The sequence below is a fragment of the Apteryx rowi genome, unplaced genomic scaffold, assembly GCF_003343035.1.
Source record: "Apteryx rowi isolate R43461 unplaced genomic scaffold, aptRow1 scaffold_722, whole genome shotgun sequence".
NCBI lineage: Eukaryota > Metazoa > Chordata > Aves > Apterygiformes > Apterygidae > Apteryx > Apteryx rowi.
The window spans coordinates 379,037-398,713 of NW_020451008.1; the positions used below are offsets into that span (position 1 = coordinate 379,037).

General features: G+C 43.3%; 1 protein-coding gene across 1 annotated transcript in view; it reads right to left on the reverse strand.

Moving 5' to 3' along the window:
* The window catches only part of ENPP6 (ectonucleotide pyrophosphatase/phosphodiesterase 6), a 34,167-nt gene extending 15,042 nt beyond the window's left edge, over positions 1–19,125 (reverse strand). The window contains exons 1-2 of the mRNA XM_026087605.1: positions 18,888–19,125; positions 5,344–5,523 (exon numbers count right to left, since the gene is read on the reverse strand). Coding sequence (XP_025943390.1) covers positions 5,344–5,523; positions 18,888–19,125 — 418 coding nt within the window. The remainder of the gene's footprint in view (positions 1–5,343; positions 5,524–18,887) is intronic.
* Positions 19,126–19,677: the final 552 nt, after the last annotated feature.

Below are 19,677 nucleotides of genomic sequence, written 5' to 3' on the forward strand. Positions count from 1 at the left end.
TTATCTTTAGAGAACTCCAGAGCCCTCCCTTCGCAGTTACTCATTTTTTGATGTATTTCTGGGACATAAGAAAAGATGAGATGCCTTTTGTAAAATAGCCTCTATATACTGCAACACAGTCAGGTCAAAAAGCTAACGCTAAGCGGTAGCCTGAAACTACCTACATTTGGGTCACTTTGTCTCTCCCTTGGTGTGATAGGTAATAATTTGTTACATCAACTCGTGAAGTGATTTTATCATGAAACTAGGCGCTAAGTACCGGCTATCACCACAATGATTGTACTGAGYCAGCAGARCGATATYGTATTGTGAAATGTATGCGCGYGACCTGAARGGCACCACGYACAACGCAGAGGAAGACSYCAGCYTTCATCCCGACCCCCCCCAGCAACAGCCGGCGCAACCACAGAAGTTACAGGCATATAAGGGGACTGTGAGCGGGGGATTGCGCRCGCYGTTGGTGGAGCAGGAGACTCCCCGGCCGCCCAGCGCTGTTTTGCTTACTTGCGACTTGCTCAATTATTCTATTAAATTGGAATTTATGCAACCCGGCCCGAGTGGTTGTCAATTTGTCGCGTTTACCCATAACATTGGGATAAAAGAAATAGACATTAAGGACTGCCAGAGGCTGAATTGTTGCTTGGGAAGAAGCAAGGTGCACAGGAAGGGTCAGTGCAGAGAGGGCACTAGAAGCAGGCAGCAGCTACTGCCGGAGACCCTTTACAGCACTGTTTGCTTACTAGGACACTCGATAAAAAAGATTTGGTCAGTGTCCTCTATCTCGGTCTGCATAAACCTGTATTACCGGGACACAATATTGGGATACAGGGAAAAGCACACCTCTTGGAGGCTAAGCCAACCACGAGGCTCAGCACCGCAGCAGGGTTGCAACAGGGACTTGCAAGGAATGTGGCGCTGCAGCAGCTGCAGTCCTTCACCTGTGGGCTTTGGCCAGATTAGGTTATCCACACTACTTCTGTCCCCTTTGCTCTTACCATTTAGGCCGAGATTTGCCCAAAACAAACCTTTGGTGACTGCACAAAGAACCTAGTTTCAGGAGGCGTGAAATACCCTTTGGGTTGAGTTTGGGGAAAAAATTGCCTCCAAAGCCGGGCAAGAATGTAAGGACACAACTGGAAACACAAGCCCAGCCATGACTAAATCTAAATCTAAATCTCAGATATCGTTCCTCAAAATTACTCAATAGATTATTTTAACTGACAGCATAAACCTCCTGAGGATCTGGGATATTTTGTTTGTTCAGATGTCTGTATCTTTGCTATTTCTAGATTGTCAAGTGATGAGCATGATATAAAAGACTAGAGAGGTAGAAACAGTTAGAAATAATTTTGGCCACTAAATATTGGTCTGCAAGCATGCAGATCATTGACAGTAATATTGAAAATTCAGGCTGCTTACATTAGAAGATAGTGCACATACTTTTATTACCTCTGTGATGAAAATAACTTAAAATTGGATTCTGGGTGTGAAAGCTTGGTACAAATTCGTAAAAAACTTACTATGAAGACCCTTTAATAATTAAATTTCATTTTGGTAGAGGCCAGCACAGCTGGTAAATTTTCTCACTTAAATATAAAGGGAAAGGAAATCTAATAAGGATTTGGAGTCAAAGTGAATATTAAGGGTTTTTTGGTGAAAATACAAATAGATGTGCTGTATTTGCTGAGATTTAGTGTTCACTACCTTTCTGCACAGTTTTTATGACACTAAACTGCTATTTAAAAACCTGAACTTCTGGAGCAGAAATAAGGACTTCTTTCACAGTGATATATAGACTCCTCTTTAACTTTTTGACATGGAGACTTGAACTTCTGCCAGCTTTAAATTGCATTTCTAAACATTGATTTAACAGTTGGACACTTCGTGTCATAACAGAAAGTTTTGAAAACTTTCCAGACTAGCTCAATGGTCTGGAAAAATGTTGTGTTTAAATGGAAAAAGGTTTGGTTTAGAGTCTATTTTCCCTTTTTCTCATTTCAGTGTTTAGAAAAGATGTCATTCCACTTCAGCCGAAGCAGTTGCATATACTGCTGGAAAATGAAGCAGTCGGAGGGTTTTGTGTTATATCATCCACTGAGCTGAGCATGAGGAGCTCTACAAAGCTTTTGAGGAGCTCTGTAAAGTTTCTGAGCAGCTTTGCAAAGCTTTGACACTGGTGGTATCACCAGGTTGCTCTTGCACTCCCCTGGAGTTTCACCATCCGCTGGAAAGTCAGTACTTCAGAAAGACGACCGGGGCTGCGAGACTGCACATTTGATCTCAGATACAGTACCGGCTATTGTATATTACTTGGCAATCAAACATCTAGAAGATGCATAACTTTTTGCCCCTGAATGGAGACCTGAAGAACAGAAACTTTTTAATAAGCACCCTGTGCTCATCTCTGAAGTAAGCCCCTTTGCGCCTGCGATGAATAAAGCAGAAAAACGGTCCTACAAGCCAAACGCTTACCACGTGACGCTTTAACACAAACAACAATTAGGACACCCAAGGCAGTGGTATTTTTGCTCCTCCACTCCTAGAAGTAAACTTGCAGGCAGAATTCATCTGGGCTAGGCATCTGGGCTCTGTTCATGTTGAGCTCGCAGATAAAGGTGTGATGGATGGGTACTCACTTTTGACAGCTCTTCTGCTTTGTGTCCCTATTTGCTGAGGTTTAGATTTTCTTTTAAACACTGAATATGCATGATGAAGGAATATAAGGCAGAATATGAAGCTGGAGATTTCAGATTCAGCCTTTGCAAAGCCTTGGAAGTGACTCTGATAAGGAAATCGCAGTGATACAAGTTAACTCTGGGAATTAGCTAGCCAGCATTCACAGTGCATTTGTGTTATGTTTGATCAGTCTCATTTGGATCATTGTCTTCATTGCTGGCTGGAGAGAAAATATCAGCTTCCAGAACAGTGTGTGATGAATTTGGCTCTACACTTCTTTACCTGTTAACAGGTTCCCAAACTTTTCCTGTTTGGATCTTTATCAGATTTACAAGATTCATTACTAGTGGAATATCCTCAGGCTGGAAAGTTAATTACTAATAGAGCATCATTCTCAGTACAAAAGTCTGTAGGACCTCCACCCACCTTGATTATTAAATCCTTATATTTTCTTTAATTTCTTTTGGGATCACTTCCCCAGTAGAATGCCATTTAAGAAGTAAAGCCTTAAAATAATAAATCTAGAAAATTTCAAACAATCACACCTTTACTGTGGAATTAGAAGACAGTTCAAAAATCATAGGGGAAAAAATGTATCAAATAAACTTTGTTGCATTTGGAGTGACACTTATTTATTCCAATTACAATTGGACTCACACTTCAGGCCAACTGTCCTGTAGTTTAGTTCAATTGCTCTAAGGTTTTCCCTGCTTCTCCCTCCATGCCAAACCCTTTATGGCCTGTGTGTCCATTGGACCATGTACATGCTCAAAAACAAGCATGTGCTTAAGCATTTGCTGAACTGAGGCATTAAGGACTTTGCCCAAGATAGCCTATCACAGGTAATAATTAATGACAGACAAATCTATCTGTCACAGTCCACAGATAAAATACCAGATCCATGCAAAAACTCCCTTTGGAATCAGCAGGGCACAGTTCCACCCTCTGGGTCATAACAAAGTAAACGGATACATTTGCCACTGGGAAAAAGGAATGCTCTACTGTTCCTTGCAATTTTCTGCTAGAAATACTACATATGTATACGTATACATACATATACCCCTCATTTGTCCTCTCCTTGGGCTCAGCTCAAAAGCTGAGAGGTCCTTCACTGCTCAAAAGGCTACATGAAGGAGCTGGGTAAAATCTAATGGCTTTTAATGAAAAGCGTTACTGTTCTTTCAGATTTCAGTAGCCTTCTGTAGACTAGAGAATCACATCTACTCAGTACAGTTCTACTTGTAGTTAAAAGTGAATAGTCTAGAGAAACAGGTGTTTTCATAAATTTTTAGAACAATTTCTATATTCTTTTAATTTGAGATATTTATATAGGACATTGATATATATTAAGATATAAATATCAAGAAATATATTAAGATATTTTTATATATAGTCTTTCATATTTAATTTATATATCCTACTATTTTCATTGTTGTTAAGTCATTTGGGTGATCTCCAGTAAGAAGCAGATTTTTTGAAGGATGATCCAAAACCTTATCTCCAGTCTGCTCTTCCAGTCTGTTGGACGGCATTTGAGTCCACAAGGCAACATTTCCTTCCTCAGATCTTTTCTCTCTTCAGTACTGTAGAAATGATCTGGCTAGTTTTTGAATGTAACCATCCTGGTTTGTTCTTTCAGCCCTTTCCCAAGAACTGTGTTTTTTTCTCCAGAAACCCATTAGGCGCATTGTATGGGACAAACGTGACAGGGCCCACGTGTGCTGGGATGGAGGCGATGGGCTGGCTGGGAGCCTGTGGAGTGAGTCAGCGGCCACCGCTCTGCCCACTGTCACTGGCTATTTTCATACAGTGTTTCTAACACGTGCTCCTTTAGTCTGCAGTTATATGTACAAGAATATCTGCATACTGCTTCAGTAGCAGAGTTAAAAGGCCGAAAAGGCAAGAAGCTGCATATCTTGCATGTAACTTGGTTCGGCTGCACAGCTAGGACATTTATTTCTATGTGGCTGGCTAAATGGACAACCTAAGGGTACAGTCCTATTTGTTAAAAAAGACTTGTTATTACACACCCCTAGTGATTTCAGTGGAAAAGAGTTGGTCCAATACTGAGCAAACCAGCAACAGAAAGGTCAAGCCACTCCGAATGAACGGCTCAGACCAGGAGCAACTGGGACCTTGGCTGCGTTAACCATGAAGGACAGTGAACATGCTCACTCCAGCTCACCAATCAATGCTTGCTTCCAGCTGGGGCTTGCTGTCCCCACAGGGAAAATACACAGCTCTCAACTGCTTATTTCCAGGTGAGAAAAAAACCCAGACATTTGGGGAGGATGGTTATTTTTTTAACTCTGATCAGTGACCTGGTCTACAGCACTGCTCCATGAACAGTGCATCACAGCTGAGGCTACAGGTGGGCAGGAAGAACAAGCAGTTACTGCAGGAGGGGACACTGTGCAACCAGCGACGTCACTGGAGGTAACGCTGGCAGGAATGCTATCGCCAGCTACAGTTCAGTCGCCTCTAAGCACGAGCAAATTGTGATAACCTAACTAAAGAAAACTGATTTCTATAAGTGATTAATAATGTATTTATAATTCTTGTCTTTACTTCATAACTGTAGTGTATTAAAGAGCCATACTACAGAGTATGGTGTACTTAAATGTAAAGACGTACCATTAAAATGGTAATAATTTCTGACATACTAACCTGGCCAGTAATACATAAAGACATTCTTCTTTTCTTTCACCATTGTGACCCACAAAGGCTCTGATCCATTCCACCAGAGAGGTAACAGGCTTTCTTTATTCACACCAATATCGAAAGATACATTCGTAGTTGGGTCCCACATGTAGTTTCCAATCATCTGATGGACCTCACAGTGGCGACCTACAGGAGGGAGAAAAAAAGAGCATAATTAGATTTGTGTTCTCCAGAAGAAGGACACAGCTAATACGACTACTGCTATTATATGCTCACATGAGACCACCTAGTAAATCAGCTGAAAAGCCATGGTGTGAAGTCAGGAAACTTTCACCTTGCAACCACTCATACGATCTTCTTGACCCTGTTACCTTTTATAAAGGTTTGCTGGGTGGCAGTCTCTATCTGTCAGTTTAGCCATCTAAAAGTTAACTGCTGAAGTCTAACTTAGTCATCTATGTTTCCTTCACAGTCAATGAAGAAAAGTGGCAGCTCTAGATAATTCATGCCATCCTAAGATAAACATCTAAGATATCTGGGAGGAGTTATCCTCTGGAGGTGCATATTACTTTCTTTTAATTACAGAGAAAGATCACATAATTAGCTCAGTTTGAGACAGCCAACTTCTAGACAGCTAAAGCGAGAAGAAATGAATCCCACATCCTACGGTCTAATCAACATGCTGTACACAACCTGCGCAAACAAACCACTGTGGTGGCAGCCCGTGCAGATGCCACATGTTTGACTGACGTTTGGCTCCTTCTAAGTACATAGCATATGCCAAGTCTGAGGCTATTTTAAGGTACTCGCCAGCATACGGACCCAGAGGACTGCAGGAAGCAGTCTGTAAACAGGAAGGGATAAAAAGCACTCTCTGGAAACACAGAATAAAGTTTGGGAAACTTGCATTTCCCCTCTCTTTCATCTAACGCTTAACATGCATTGCTCAACACTGATATTTAGACATCACAGTTTATTTAACAGTGCTTGGAAGAGGGTCAAAACAATAAAAAAAAAACTATGCAGAAACTACTCAGTGATGGTAAGGAGCAAGGGAATCAGGCATGACATAGCAGGGGGTAGACCTGCCCTCTCCATCCTCACCCTGCTACACAAGGCTACTGAGTTCACTGAGACTCTTTTTATAGCAAGAACTACACAACAGGCCCCAAGCAATCCTATATATCCCTATATTTCTTAGGCACAAGCCACAGGCCCATAGGAAATCAGGCCAGAAGGTCCAAAGACGCAAGGTTCTCCCAACATATTCAGTGGGAGGATCCTTATCTTTAAATATATATATATATATATATATATATATATATAGGCCATTGTGGTTTTCTACAACCTAGTCTGAAAGCTTTATATATTACTTTTATTTTCCATCACTGTTTGCTGGCCGTTCTGCATGCACACGCTTTGCTCCTGGTTGTGGGGGTTGCAATCATTTCATCAGACATTTCCAGTTACCTTACAGCTGGTCTCTGGGCCATTTTATATCACATGAAACTAGTGTGTATTTCCTGAGAGGTATCTTTCTTTTTTTTTCATTGTCAGAAGAGAAGATACTGTATTTTAATAGTTAATCTGCAGATGAGTTAACAAAAATGGAAGAAGGACCGTTGAAGAATAAGTGGTACTGAAAGTTCACGATTTCCTCATCCTGAAAAGAAATAACTGATGTATGTGTGAGACACTTTTGTCATTAGCCAGTGAGTCACAGATATGGTGAGGATCTGGACAACAGGCTTTGATTAGTGTGAGAATAAGTGTGATGAGCAGAACTGAAATAACCTCAATATGCTTTGTTTTAAAAAGGTAGAGGACTCTGTAACCTTTGTGTACATGTCACCTTGGAATGGATTTTGAAAATCCCCTTTCCTACTATGAAGTATTTTAATTATGCAAAACACTTCCTCCTCCCCGGAGTAGAAAAGCAGTCCCAGTTTGTGGCAGCCACTAATATTCACCGTATCAAAACAAACAGGTTTAACATACAAAAACTGGTGGACTGGAGGGGAAGAAACCTGTTCTCCTTAGGCTGTCAATAGCTTTCTTTGCTATAAGTCTAAAAAGTGTGGTAGCAAGCCTCTCTAGCGCATAAAAACCTCAGCCTTACTCCTTGGAGAACTACGTCTCTTCAGCTTCTTGAAGTCCATATACTCCCGAGCATACATCAACTTGGCAAACTGCATGCAGGCAGCCAGTATCAGCCTGGGAAACCTGGAGATCGGTGCTGAAGCTGTTCGGCAGGTCACATATTTATACATCACATAGTCTTCATAAAAAACAGTGACCTCCAGCTGCTATTGGTGCAAACTTCATGTAGGACTTAAGAGCTACCATCAGTTCGCCCACCTCTTTAAGGGACAGAACAGAGATTGTTCTTTGTAGTGTTGTTGGGTAGTTTAATTCCTCTGTACTATTATACACAGTTAGAGTATTATTCTGATCATCACATTAGACAAGTTCATTCTTCTAGGGACATCAGCTCTCTTTTTTACTGCTGCCTTCACCTTAAAAAACCTGTTTCAGTTGCTATTTTGCAAAAATACACTGCATGTGCTGGATTTCCAAGAGCTTCTATATGCAGATAGTTATGCTCTTGGAGAAACCCTACAATTACAAATAATTGCAATACATGTACAACACAAAGGGTAAGAAAGATTCAAATTTACCACAACTTATGTATGAAAAGATAAAAATATTTTTCTAGTTCACAGATTCAAAAGCCAGAAGGGACCACCAGATCAGCAGACAGACCATAAGGCAGGACCATTTAATGCTACCTGGAGCCTGTGCTCCAGAAAGGTCCCAGATCTCCCTGGAAGACCCCAATAGCCAACTAACTCATCTCTCTCTTAGGTTGCTCTTCCCAGTAGTTTCTCATCAGCAAACGCTGTTCAAAAAGTATGCTTGTTTTCTAATTTGATCTTGTCTGGTGTTAATCTTCAGCCCTGGCTCTCTTGTACTTTGCCTGCTTGATTAAAAAGCCCTGCAATAGCTGGCACTTCTCCCTCTGAAGACCCTTGTACCCGGAATTAAGGTCACCTCTCAAATTTCGTTTGGGTCACCTGCGCAACCTGAGTTCTTTACATCCTCTGTTTTAAGTTATTTTCTCCAGCCTGAGAAAATGACCTTTGGTGGTCTCCTTTTTAATGATTAGCAAAACAGCAACATGGTGTTAGACAGTCACCATAACATGCAGAATTTATTATTGTTTCCATTACTGTAACTTCCCTTTGTAATCAAACATTAACTTAGGAGTTTCACAGGTAGCAAGAGGGCAAAAAGCAAACGCAGCATACAGATGTCATTAGTTAAAGTGACTGCAATTGCAGTGAAAAAACACCCCTTCCTCAAGCAACAGGGAAAAACAAAGGCAGTACAGTTCCCAAGACTATGATAACTACTGTATCTTTCTGGAAAAGAGCCAGCAAAAGCATTTGCAAGTCTGCATGCTACAGCTTACTTAGACACAACACTTTTTACAGCATTTATCTTTCTTTAAAGCACATTCCCATGTCTCCAGGCGCTTTTGTCAGCATTGGAATGAATCTATGCAAAACAAAGATGAATTTTTAAAAAGAAATACACAACCAGTTGGCCACTCATAACAGCAGCACAGTAACACTGATTGCTGAGCGCCCTTCATCGACCACACATGAGATTTTGAAATCAAAGGATGTGTTCCTGTAAAATTTGCCTGCTTCCCAATGACTTCTTCCCGATCTCACTGCTCCAGGTCTCAGAGTGGTCTCTCACTGACTGCAGGGATGGCGAGTAGGATCGCTACCAGACAGGGCATGTCATACAGGGAGCACCTGCATCTAAATCTACATGAGAAAACACTCTTCTGAGATTCTCAAATACCTTATTTTTTAAAAAAAAAGAGATGCAGCATGTGACAGATATATGATACTATACCCGGTGCACTGAGCGACGAAACAGAGGTAAATTACCACTGCACTGAGCAGATCAGATTTATCTGAGAGCCCGAAGTGTGTACATTAATTAGCACAGCAAAGGTACCATAATCTGTATCCATATGGTATCCACCCAATGATAAACATAAATACTTATATATGTAACATGCATGCAAATATCTATGTACGTAATATTATACGTACACCCTCCAGCTGCAGTGAGGCCTTTTCTCCCGAGTCCCCACCACGCAGAGGGGGTGACAAGAGCCGGGAGGAAATGATGCGACTACAGGCTGCCATGGGGCTACGTAGTCTGGGAATGAGCTAAATTGCTCGGTCTGAACAGCTGCTAGCATTTAATGAGGGCTTCCTCGGGGAGCACAGCCGTGAGGGAAGCTTGGCAGGGTCCTGAAGGAAGGGGTCTCTGAGCTCCAGAAGAGGTGCCAAGCACGGGGTGCTTCAGCAAGCGCATCTAAAACCACACAGAAGAGGGGTTACAACCCGGCCTCGTTAAAGCCACTACCCAGATCCCTACTCACCTCTGCAACGTCAGGGTTTCAATCCAAACCATACCCATTTCAAGAGGCAGAAAGGAAATGCATTTTTAAAGTGTGTAAGATTATGCAGTCCACATAAGTAGAAGATTAATGGTCCAAAAATTCAACAGCTGGTGAGGGTATACTGGTCCAGATGAAACAGACTGTTGCTATAATCTGTGTATATATATGCACACATATTTATATATATATATATAATGTGTATATACAATAAGAAAAACATTAATTCTGCCTGTTTCTCTGGACTTTTGGAACTTCTGTAGTTGTGCTTCCTGACCTAATTCAGTCAGCACTGATTGGTTGTATTTTATTGTTTTTGCTAGAGCCATACCCTATGGCATCAAATGAAACACCCGCCTACCTCTGCAAGGCCAAGTGCAAGCAACGCTACAAGTGAGTGCTGTCCCTATTACAAATGACACGGGTGAGACGAACAACGTCAGCGTGGGAACAAAGCCAAAAGAGACCTCCCTAAGCTCACGCGCCTGTGTGAGAAGTAAACGATGACTCACCTGCCGAACCATGAAATCTCACTATATTTCTACTGTTCCTTTTGTGATGGGCACACAGGTAGCACTGCCCATGTCTCCCAGAGAGGCGAGGAACGTGTGACGTATCATTACTGCCTTCACGAACAAGCACGAGGAGCCGTGCCACATGATCTAATGATGGTGATACATTTCTAAGCCTGCAACAGAAGCACCTTCAGTTCTTTATCACCTCACCAGAACCAGAAAATAGAGACTTTCAATCAGTCCATAAACAGGGCTAGACGATCTGGAAGGTTATTTTTCCCTCTAAGTATATCTGGTCCTTCAAAGCTTGGCCTGACATGTAGCGTCCTTGGAGCATTTAGGTTCAAACAATTTACTTGGTTAGCCAGCTATGTTTTAACAGCCCCAGTGCAGTTCCCTTCCTCCCTGTCCTTTCCTCTCCCACAGTGTCCTTCCTCTGCTGTTTGCTTGCTCACGTGCTGTTTAAGAGTCACTGAAATGCTAAAGTCTGACCCAGATTATCAGCTCCTTGCTGTACCRCACTCCCAAACTCACTAGAGCTGCTGAGTATGAAATATTCTGCTTGTGCTGCTGTGAGGAGGAAGAAACTAGGACTTTTAAAATGGCCAGCACCATGTTGCCTGCTTGGAGCATACACAGCGGTGCAGCCATCCCCAAGGGCTGAGCCCAACCTGCCCACATGAGCAGTGTGTCCTTCAGGGCCCTGCTCCACTGCTCTCCTGCTAGGTTTCATTTGCCCTTCTCTGCACGGGAACAAGAAAGGCCAAAGGTAAAAAAAAGAAATCCTAGCACTAAGCCTTAACTGGGCTAGAGGAGACCACATCTCATGGCAGCTCAGGGGCTCTGGTCTAGATGAGGTGGCCCTGCCATCTGCAGGCCCTCAGGCAAAAGCGGTACCTGCAAGATGTGATGAGACAATCCATGTTCCCAGAAAAGCTTGTCAGCAAAGACTTTTGAATTTTTTTATGACCCTCCAAAACCAGACTGAGCTAAAGCAGAAACACCTTAGCCTAAATCAGTCGAGAATTTGCAATCTAAGCAGGACTCTTACATTGAAAGGGCCAGAAAAAAATCTCTGCTGCACACGGCTTATTTTTTTCTAAATGGGGATTCATTTGACTGCATGAAACTTAATTCAATGCTTTCATAATGGGGCCAGGGCTGGGGTGCACACAAACTGCTTCCAAAGCACCTCGCTTAGGCTTTGCAGAAGCTTGCTTGCGTGGGAAGGCAGGTCTTGCTGCCCCGGGGAGGAGGTGCTCTGAACTGCACGTCAGTTGCTTGAATTTGGGTGCTGCGGTGGGCTCAGGGACTAAGCTGGGAGCCCTTCTGGCAGGCAAGCTAGAAAACGGGGCCTGAACCAAGTGAGGTGCCAAGCTGCTGCATGCACATGCACCATTAGAGAGGGTACGAATCTCTGGCAGTCTTCTGTTAATAAACTGCGTCTGTGTGCTTCTAGCCCCAGGCAAAGAAATACCTGGATACATGAATGTCCACTTACAGCTGCTAACAGCAGTTAACAGGCATATTAGGCAGATGTGAGCTATGAGGCTTTTAGGTAGTGTATAAGTAAAAAGCTCTATGCTTCAATTTGTAGCATATGAACTCGTGCAAGAGAAAAACTTTCTGTTCTCCATTTTGAGGTTTTTTTTTTTTTAATTGCTACAAAGCAAACACAGATTTTTCACAACATTTCTGTATATGTATTAAAGAGAAGGATTTTGGCTGTTGGCATTGAAGCCTTTCTGAAGGCAGGGAATAAACAAAGTGAGATGAAGAATTTGAACGCTGAAAGCATTCCCAGCTCCCAATCTCTCCTGCAGCCTACCTTTGTCAGTACAGTATGCATTCCCTGCCAGTTAGTAGTATTACCACAGACTTCCTTGTGCTCTTTTGCATCCCAACGTACAATTTTGGAAATTGACAACCATTGAATCCAAGAAAAAGACACTATTGATTCAAAAAGTATATGTCACGAATAGACTAAAAAAAAAAACAAACAAAAAAAAAAAACACAACTTTGCTTCTACTGACATCTATGGTGGTTAAAAGAAGACCAAAAAAATTGAAAATCCAGTTCCCTCATCACTCATAGTGCTCTTCATGTCCTTTTGTTTTTTTTCCCCTCATCTTAGACAGCTAAGTTGAGAAGTTTTCCTTCATTTGTCCTAGAAATGAATTTCCCTGTTGCATTCCTACTCCTGCAATTTTTATGCCTCAGACATCATATGGGTAAAGTTTATGTAACTGAAAACAGGTCCTTGCTGAACTCTCATTTATTACTTTAAAGAAACTCTCTCTCCCTTTTTTCTTTAAAATAAATTAAAAAAAAAAAAAAACAGATTTTAAAGTCTCTCATCTTTGAGCTGTGTACAACTTCCCTTAACTGCTGAGCAGAAATTGTCAGCATCCTTTCTTGGACCAAGTTGCAACCAAACAGATAGCAGAAACAAGGTATCTGCCAAAACAATCGCAGGAGAAAAGAGACAGTCACGACCCTCCAAGCACTTTTAGTTTTCCATGACCACGAGGGTAAGAATAATGTTGGTGTGGATTTGACCACTGCAGAATTAGCCACTACACCTGTGCAGGTAGCTCTACTATTTTAAAGAGAGTGCAAAAGCAGGTACAAAATTCTGCTCTTGTGGTTGAGTGAAACACCTGCTTTTCTCAGCTCTGAGCAGTGACACAGCAAGGCTACTGCAGAATTGCAACCGTGGTTGGATTTTGCTAGTTTACCATACCTTGTACTGATAAAAACTCAAAGGACATGCTCACGAAGGTGGTAGTCAATAATTAAGCGCAGCAACCTCTGTCCTTCGATTACAATACATTGCTTGGGAGAGCGCTGCTTGAGCGGTTTAGCAGCAAGCTGCTGGGACTCTGGATGCTGGCTGCAGCTGCACGCTGCCCTTAGAAGCACCGCGGAGGCTTTCCTCCCGCTCCCAGGCTCTTTAGTGACTGAGATGCTGTGCTGTAAATCAGGAGAACTATCACAGCAAATAAATCTGCAAGCATGTCAGGGGATAACATGTGCATGAACCAAACCCAGGAGAACTGCAGAGATGGGAAGATACTGGATATTTGCTTCTAGAAAGGGTGGAATAAATTGCCCTCAGTAGTCCCCACTGCACGCAGGAAGGGCAGCGTACGTTGAGATTCACTGTGCTCAGGGGAAAAACTGGAACAGACTAGCTTATACATCAGACCACGCATTCATCCATCAGCAGCAAAGCCCCTCACCAGTACAGTATGCCAGCACTGGAGATGAGGAGCTGAGGAAGGACACTGCTGCAATGGGGATAGGGGAGACCCACGAAACCGTGCGTCTGACAGAGCAGACCTCGTCCATCACCATCTCTTGGGCCTGCCGTGTTGCCTCTCTCCCTCCCGACTTGTTGCTGCCTCTCGGGAAAGGCGAGAGGACCCAGCATGGGGACCTGGTGCCCGCAGGTGGGGTACAGCAGGGCCCCCAGCCCATCGCCCCAGGGAGGCGCAGCCGGAGCCACGCAGGAGAGGAGGAGGTGGCACACACCAGGCTGAGTCACAAAGCAGGGGGAACATCAGGAAGCTTGTATTTCAGATAAGCCTTAAATGTGCTGTTGCAATTGCGAGACAGCCCTGCAAAAGACCGTGGGCCTTGTCGTGGCAGTGGGGTCAGCAGACCTGCAGCTAAAATGTTCTAACTCTGCCTCTATCCCCCAGGTTTCACGGGACTTCACAGCCTCTCTACCAGTTATCTGAGATCAGGACCTCACAAAACAGGCATATTGAGGCCCCTCGCCCACTGCTCTCCAAGCAACTTCCCACCCACCGAACTCTGCAAGCAGGGACTCCCCTTTTCTCCCCTGGAGGGCAAAAAAATGCAGCCTTTGGAAGCAGTGCTGCACAGCTGACCAGATAGCTGGCTTGTCCTGAAGAAAGACCTGCCGGAAGAGGCTTTATTTGTTGTTAGGACCTTGGAAAATAAATCCCTGCTAAGTTTCCGGCATTGATGTGATGTACTGATCGCTGATGCTTATACTGGCTGGGGCTTATAATGCGAGGGGCCCTGACAGGTGGTGCCTGCCATCGGCAGGGGCCATCTCAGCGGATCTGCTGGAGATGCAGCCGTGCAGGGTGTCCGACAGCTCCCAAAGCAGACTCCCAGCTCCCACTTCTAGTGAGGGAGGCCCAAACTTCTCAGTGTAAGCAGCTTTTCCTCAAAACATACAGCAAGAGCAGCCCTGAAGTAATAGCTCACTGTTGTAGTGGTCATGGAGAGAGAAAGAGAGAGATCTCAGACTTTCCATTTAGTTTGGCTTGAAAGCTCCCTGCAGAAACAGGCCAAGGCAGAGAAAGAGAAATATTAAACTCTCTAAAGCTCTCAACAGGATAAAAGTCTGAGGTGGCTTGTGTTCTTAATTCCTTTCTCCGGAAAACAAACAACACAGTATGATTAAGCTAACCTTTTGGGACAGGCATATTTGGATTCCTTCTTCCCTTAGCTGCCAAACCCACATCTAACCCCACAAAGCTCCCTCAGATGTATATGTCAGCACTAACAACTCCTTTTACCTATTTCACCACTTTATGCTATGCCTTTCTGCACTAATGTAACCCTACCTCTCCCTAGTGAGTCCCTTACATATACACAGCTTTAACACCACACAAACACTGAGTTCATCTATCAGTTTGCCTGACAATCTGATTTCAGAGTGCCATTAAACTTGTAAATGGGACTTGGGTATTAAAGAGTTTTTGTCACTTTTATAAAATCTGTCCTGAGAACCTCCTTCCGAAGCATCTCTTTCTATAGTATTTTTTCCACTCACAGCTTCCCTCATTCAGTTGATAGGTATGTGCACACAAACAGGGTCTCTCTGCAGCCAGTGTCCTTCTCTGTCTGTGCTCATGTCTCATCTTGGATCATAGACCCCTGTGACATTAGGAAAAAAATTAGACTCAACAACTGCAATGTCATTAATGGAGAAAGAGGACATCAGGAAGATACCAAGCTAGCTGCTCAGTTCCTTAAAAAACAACCCAGCCACTGAGGAAATGGTCTTGACACCTCTGGGGAAGCCAAAACCAAGAAATGTAGTGTCAGTGAAGGTGTTACAGAAGATTGCTTTCCAAAGAGCAGAGCTTTAAGGCACTACGTGCTTGGGCTACCATGCACATCACCAGATCTTCATAACAAAATAATTCCTCAGGTTGCTCTGAATCACACTGTGATTTCACATGAGTAAGCCAGACCTCTACCACTATTCTCGTTTCTGCATTTTTGCTTTTCTTTCTCACAATAGCTGTAGGTTTGGAGGAAGGGAGAAGTCCTCTACCCAGGTCCCAGGCCTGTGCCACTCCATGACTCTCCAGTTAATACCTTGTTGTAGGTTAATGGTAATAGAAGATTTAAGTAGGAGACCTAATTTATTACTAGAAGGGCTAATCCTGAATGTTACTGCCTTTGAATAACTGAAGTCTGAGGATTAGCAGTGTACATTCTCTTCTGTTACATATTACAGGATTTTTAAACCCCTTTAATATATTATGGACAGTCTGACCCCTGGCAGGGCTCCATGGCTTATTTCACTTAATAGCTGAAAATTCTGGTTTTAGCCCAGTCACATTTCAACCTGGTGGTTTTTATCCCTACCTCTATCATTCCCTTAATCTGTCACTTTTGGCCACTCACGATCCTCTGGTGGTTTCCCAGCCACAATTTAAAATCAGCTGCAATTTGTAATTGCCTCTTCGAGAAGTGGCAAGCCCCACCAGAGCGAACAGCAGTGTGCGCCTCTGGAGAGCTCATTCCTCTCCCTCGTGGTGCCACGCGACGGCTATGTGGCCATGGGTGAGCCAGGTTCCTCCCCTCCCAAACTTTCATCCATCTTGTTTACTTACATTGTGACCTCTCTGTGAGCAAAATATATCCCCGCTGTAGCATTTTTACGTGCACACCGTCATAGTAAAGGCGGCTGTGTGTATTCCTGAACAGGTTGGACGCGGTTTCACAAGACCTTGTGAATGATCAAGTATTCATCAAAACAAGTGATGGGATATAATGAACAATGCAGGGATGGGAATGAGCAGATGGGGACAGAAATTTCTTAAGCTGATTTAGCTGGAAAAGCTAATACACTGTGAAACCACATCCGCAAATGCTAAATTAGAGCAGTTTGGAGGTTAGAATGGGAACTTCTTAACAGCTCATGATACAACAGTTTAGGACAAGACATGAAGAATAAGCTATCCTCATGTCTATGATTTCTCAGAAGAAACCGCAGTGGCATTTAAACAATAGAGACATGAGTTATGACATCAGGTGTGCTTTCCATGGCCTGCACAGTAGTGACAGAGAGACGGTAACTCACCAGTCACTAAAAAAGTTGCTACAGCACATGCTAATTTCACCCTGTCATACTATATTTTATCCAAAAGCTGTTTCAGCTTTGCTAATTGAACCTGCATAGAGTGAACATCAAAGAGGCCCAGCTTTGTAGCAACTAACCCTTCGCCTTCCCTCCTCTGCAGAGTACCACAGTATCCTAACCCCACCATCACCTAAAGAATGACCTCTTTCTTCTGTGGAGCCTCTGTCATGGTGTTGGGGGTAGAGAGGACACCCCAATCTTGGGATCAACCATGCTGTTGGGTCAGGACATGGCCACAAGGTACACCTACCCCCAAGGGCTTGGTGCAGTCTTGGCGCCTCCAGCTCAYGTTGTCCTAAATGCTTCTGAGCTGCCTTGGGCTTGTTCATCACCTAAACCTGGTCCTTGTTTTGCTCCTGACCTGTTTAATACTACTGTGACTCACACGTTATGGAGGGTAATTGTTATCTGCAGTTAATTCATATTTGCAGAGCGTTAAGATCCTTGCCATGAAAGCCAGAACATTTATCAAGAGTTTTGTCTCATAAATTGTCTCGTTGCTTCAGCCTGGGGTTTGAAAACTGTGGTACCCTAAAAATGTGAAAAGATTAGTAATCTTCATGTTTCATCATCTAAAACTAAACTCCTTCTTTGTAAGTACTAACAGGACATTTTTAAAACTCCCCAAATGGCGATTATAGACTTCAGTCTGCACATATACATTTAATAGGTGTGATGATTAAGCAAGGATTAGGGAGAGAAAGCAGCTTTTTTTCCCCCTGTTCTTTTTAACAAACTTCAGCCAAAGGCTTTTTACAAATATGAAGTGTTAACTTGGTTTGCCCAAGTACATCTAAAGAAAATGGTCCACAGTGGAGTGACACTTATTTTCAGGAGTAAAATTTGCTCTGTGTTCATGCAGTTCCACCAAGTGATTAAAAAAACTGCAGGTATTTTGTAAGTCGTCCCCCCCCCCAAATTTAAGTTAGCATACAAGAGCAATTCTCTCTCAAGATAGGGAGGAAGGGGTTAAGTAGTTTCAAAACAAGCTGGGCACAACTGATGTCAGATTCTATCTTACAATGGCATCTATTTGCTTTCCCAGCAAGCAGTATATGAACTGCTGGGCATTGTATTGTTCTATGGACAGCACAAGACAGCACATATCTAGAGGAGAACAGATTTTATTACTGCTTCCAGTTAGCTGGAAGGTCTTGTTTATTAAATAACTATGGCAAAAAAAAAAAAAAACCCTTTGGTAGTTTACTTCAATTTTGTTTTCCAGGGTGTCTTTCTCTGACATAAATAGCTCATCTGTACTCTGTACACATTCCTAGTGTCACTGTAATTATGTATCACTATAGTTAGATTAAAAGGAAGTCAGCATGAAAATAGATTGAATTGACCATCACAAAATTATGACTGTTCTCCCAGTTTTCCAAAAGCCTTTCCTTGGCATTCAGAAAAAGGAAAGCTGTTACTAGAGGAGCAAGAGCAAAAATCCTTAGTGTTTCTCTGTTTGGCTATTTCACCTTATCTGACAAATACAAGGACTTAGGGCAGAGTTAAGACAGGGACCTGTGGAAGCAGAATGTCAGTTCAGTTTAAAAAGAAATGTAGTGTTGAACTTTCTAAAACAGACCTGCTGGCTGAAAATAAGACATGTCTTAGCCACCCTCAGTTTACATGCATTTTTATTAACTGAAAAGCCTCCAAACAGGCTCCATAATTATCTTCCATATGCTTTCCACTCATTTTTATCTTCCAAATGCAGCAGTAAGGAAAAAGCACTTCACAGTGTTCTGCAGCAATAGACCTTAGACAAGCACAGAGATGGATTTTGCTCAGAGCAGGGAGAGACAGCTACCCTGTGCTGCCTTTGGCTGGTGAGCCCCAGGGCTCCCAGCTGTGGGAACCCAGCAGCCAGCACGCTCAGCGGAGAGGACACTCCTGAAAGCACTTCCCAGCAGTATTTCCAGTCTTACTGACTTCTGGGGAAAACAGATTTGTTTATCTTTTTGTCTAAGCAGCAATACTGAGCAGCAACACTTCAGTTCTTTTAAACTCCCCACTCAGGGCACCAACTAGAGGCATAACCCATGTTACTTTTTTCCTACAAAGATGTGAAAGTAACAGGGACCTGACTTTCACATCAGCAGCTGAGGAACATCACAACAAAGAAATTAAAGCACTCACCTGTCATCAGAGTGTAATAATTTGGATAGGAAAGACTTGGAAAGTCTGGAGTCATGTAATCCACCTTCACCCCCATGCTCACGATGTCCTTAAAGCCTGGCAGGGACTCCAGCTCCTTGTCATCGAGGTAGTCAAAGCGGAAGCCATCGATGAGGAACACCAGCAGCTTTCGGTGCGCGGCAGCAACAGCAGCAATGGAGAGAGCAAGGAAGACAGTGAGGACCATGCAGCTCCCCATGGCAGGCAGCACTGCCAGGACCAGGGAGCCGTGAAGGATCTGCAGCAGCCTCAGGGCTGGCCCTGGCACTGCTGTCCTCCCTCCTGCTTCCACCACCGGCGCTTAAAGCTACAGCACTGCCTTGTGTGAGTGAGAGGCACTTGAGGTTACAGGTTAATTGCAAACAGATGATTAACTTTGATTCCAAGAGGCAAAAGGGAGTGGAGGAAAGAGCCTGGTACCTCTCTGTTATGAAAAAACATGTTGCAGTGATGGAAAAAACATTGTATGAAAGTAATTGGAGACTGTAAGCATGCTCCACAAATCAGTCTGAGTGTGTGCTAGCGAACGCTGCCTTCTGGCCTAATGAGAGGAAACCGAACAGTGCTGCATTAATGTGTGCAGGGGCTGCATGGCTGTTTTCGGAGAATAGCACATTCTCTCTAGACCTATCACAGAATCACAGAATGGTTGAGGTTGGAAGGGACCTCTGGAGATCATCTAGTCCAACCCCCCTGCTCAAGCAGGGTCACCTAGAGCACATTGCACAGGATTGCATCCAGGCAGATTTTG